General features: G+C 33.7%; 1 protein-coding gene across 1 annotated transcript; it reads left to right on the forward strand.

The window, feature by feature from the left end:
- Positions 1 to 314: 314 nt before the first annotated feature.
- Positions 315 to 1414, forward strand: LOC122814822 (lumican-like). The gene has a single exon (XM_044087118.1). It carries the CDS (start codon positions 374 to 376, stop codon positions 1382 to 1384), a length of 1011 nt encoding a protein of 336 aa, XP_043943053.1. The 5' UTR covers positions 315 to 373; the 3' UTR covers positions 1385 to 1414.
- The last annotated feature ends 219 nt before the right edge of the window (positions 1415 to 1633 follow it).

The following is a 1633-nucleotide window of genomic DNA, read 5'->3' on the forward strand; positions in this document are numbered from 1 at the left end:
CATTTTATTTATTGAAAATGGAATATGCCAGTGTTAAAATTAAAAAAAAAAAAAAAATATATATATATATATATATATATATATATATATATATATATATATATATATAGTGCTTTGCTGCATAAACTAAATGGTTGACCTCCATTTAAAAACAGTTACTTCTTTCAAAATGTTCAAAAACATGACATGATCATAGTTTCCCACCTTTAGTTTTAACAGAGAAGCATTCCTTCTAGGCAGCAGTATTTAGTTACATGATGATGATGATGATGATGACGTGTCCTTTTTTTCTTACAGGGTAGTCCAGTGTTCAGACAAAGGTGTCAATAAAATTCCCTATGGGATACCCTTAAATACCAGATATCTTTTCCTCATGAACAACAAAATAAGCTTTATTCAATTGGACTTATTGAGTGAATACATTTCTTTGGAGTTTCTTGTCTTAAACAACAATAATTTGACAGATGGTGCAGTTGAAGGGGCTTTTGAGGGTATGCAGACCCTTACTCGTCTATACATGGATGAAAACTACCTCTCCAGCATCCCTGCAGATTTGCCTCCAACATTACAGGAGCTTAGACTAAATAACAACAATATTACACATATGTCTAAGCTGGCCTTTGCTCAGTGTGTGGGTTTAAAATCAATAAGTTTGAACAATAACAGCATAACAGATGAATCAGTTGTAGAAGGCCCTTTTAAGGACTTGAAACACTTACAGATAATGCATATAAACTATAACTTTTTAGAAACAGTGCCTTCAAATATCACCATGAGTCTCAAAGAATTGCATTTAAAAGGGAATCGCATAACATCCATACCAGATGATGTCTTTGACACCACAGCTGAGCTACAAGTTTTGAATCTCAGCCACAATAAGATAATTAATGAAAAAATCAGGAAAAAAGCATTTTATTACATGATCAAACTTGAGCATATCAACCTGGGATACAATAACTTATCCTCTGTTCCAAAGCGCTTACCACAGTCTCTGAAGACAATGCTTTTTGAAGGCAACAGCATCATGTATATTAAGAAAGGTTCAATAAGACATCTCATAAACCTGGAACAAGTAAATTTTTCAAACAATAAAATAACTGCAGTAGCTGCCAGTGCATTTAAAGGTTTATCAAGTCTGCGACACCTAGACATCAGCAACAATCAGCTTACTGAAGTACCTCGTCAGCTACCCTTGACACTACAAACTGCCTTTCTGTATAATAATCATATTGACTCTGTACCTCGAGATTCTTTTTGTCGCAAGCAGAGAACTGAAAGTCATCTGATTCTCGTACGATTAGAAGGAAATAAAATTAGCAATTCTAATATAGATGTAACTTCACTAAGGTGCCTTAGAGGTTATCAGGTTGCCTATTTTTATTGAAAAGCCACTGACATTTTTACCACTTTTAGTATTTCCTGATATCTTGCATACACTCATCTGCTTATTCCTCTTAACTTGTCTCCTATCAAAGAAACAATTACCTAATTTCTTTGATGTTACTCTCTTTCCTTCTAATGTATGTTACCTGTTTTATCTGGAATCAGTTTTATATATTGGTTTACATGATGCTGCAGTGTGTTGTATAATGTGTGCACATGCTTGAAGAAATGTCAGACAATTACGTGAGAT

This window comes from Protopterus annectens, chromosome 11.part0, assembly GCF_019279795.1.
Source record: "Protopterus annectens isolate FY-2018-M chromosome 11.part0, PAN1.0, whole genome shotgun sequence".
NCBI classification, from domain to species: domain Eukaryota; kingdom Metazoa; phylum Chordata; order Ceratodontiformes; family Protopteridae; genus Protopterus; species Protopterus annectens.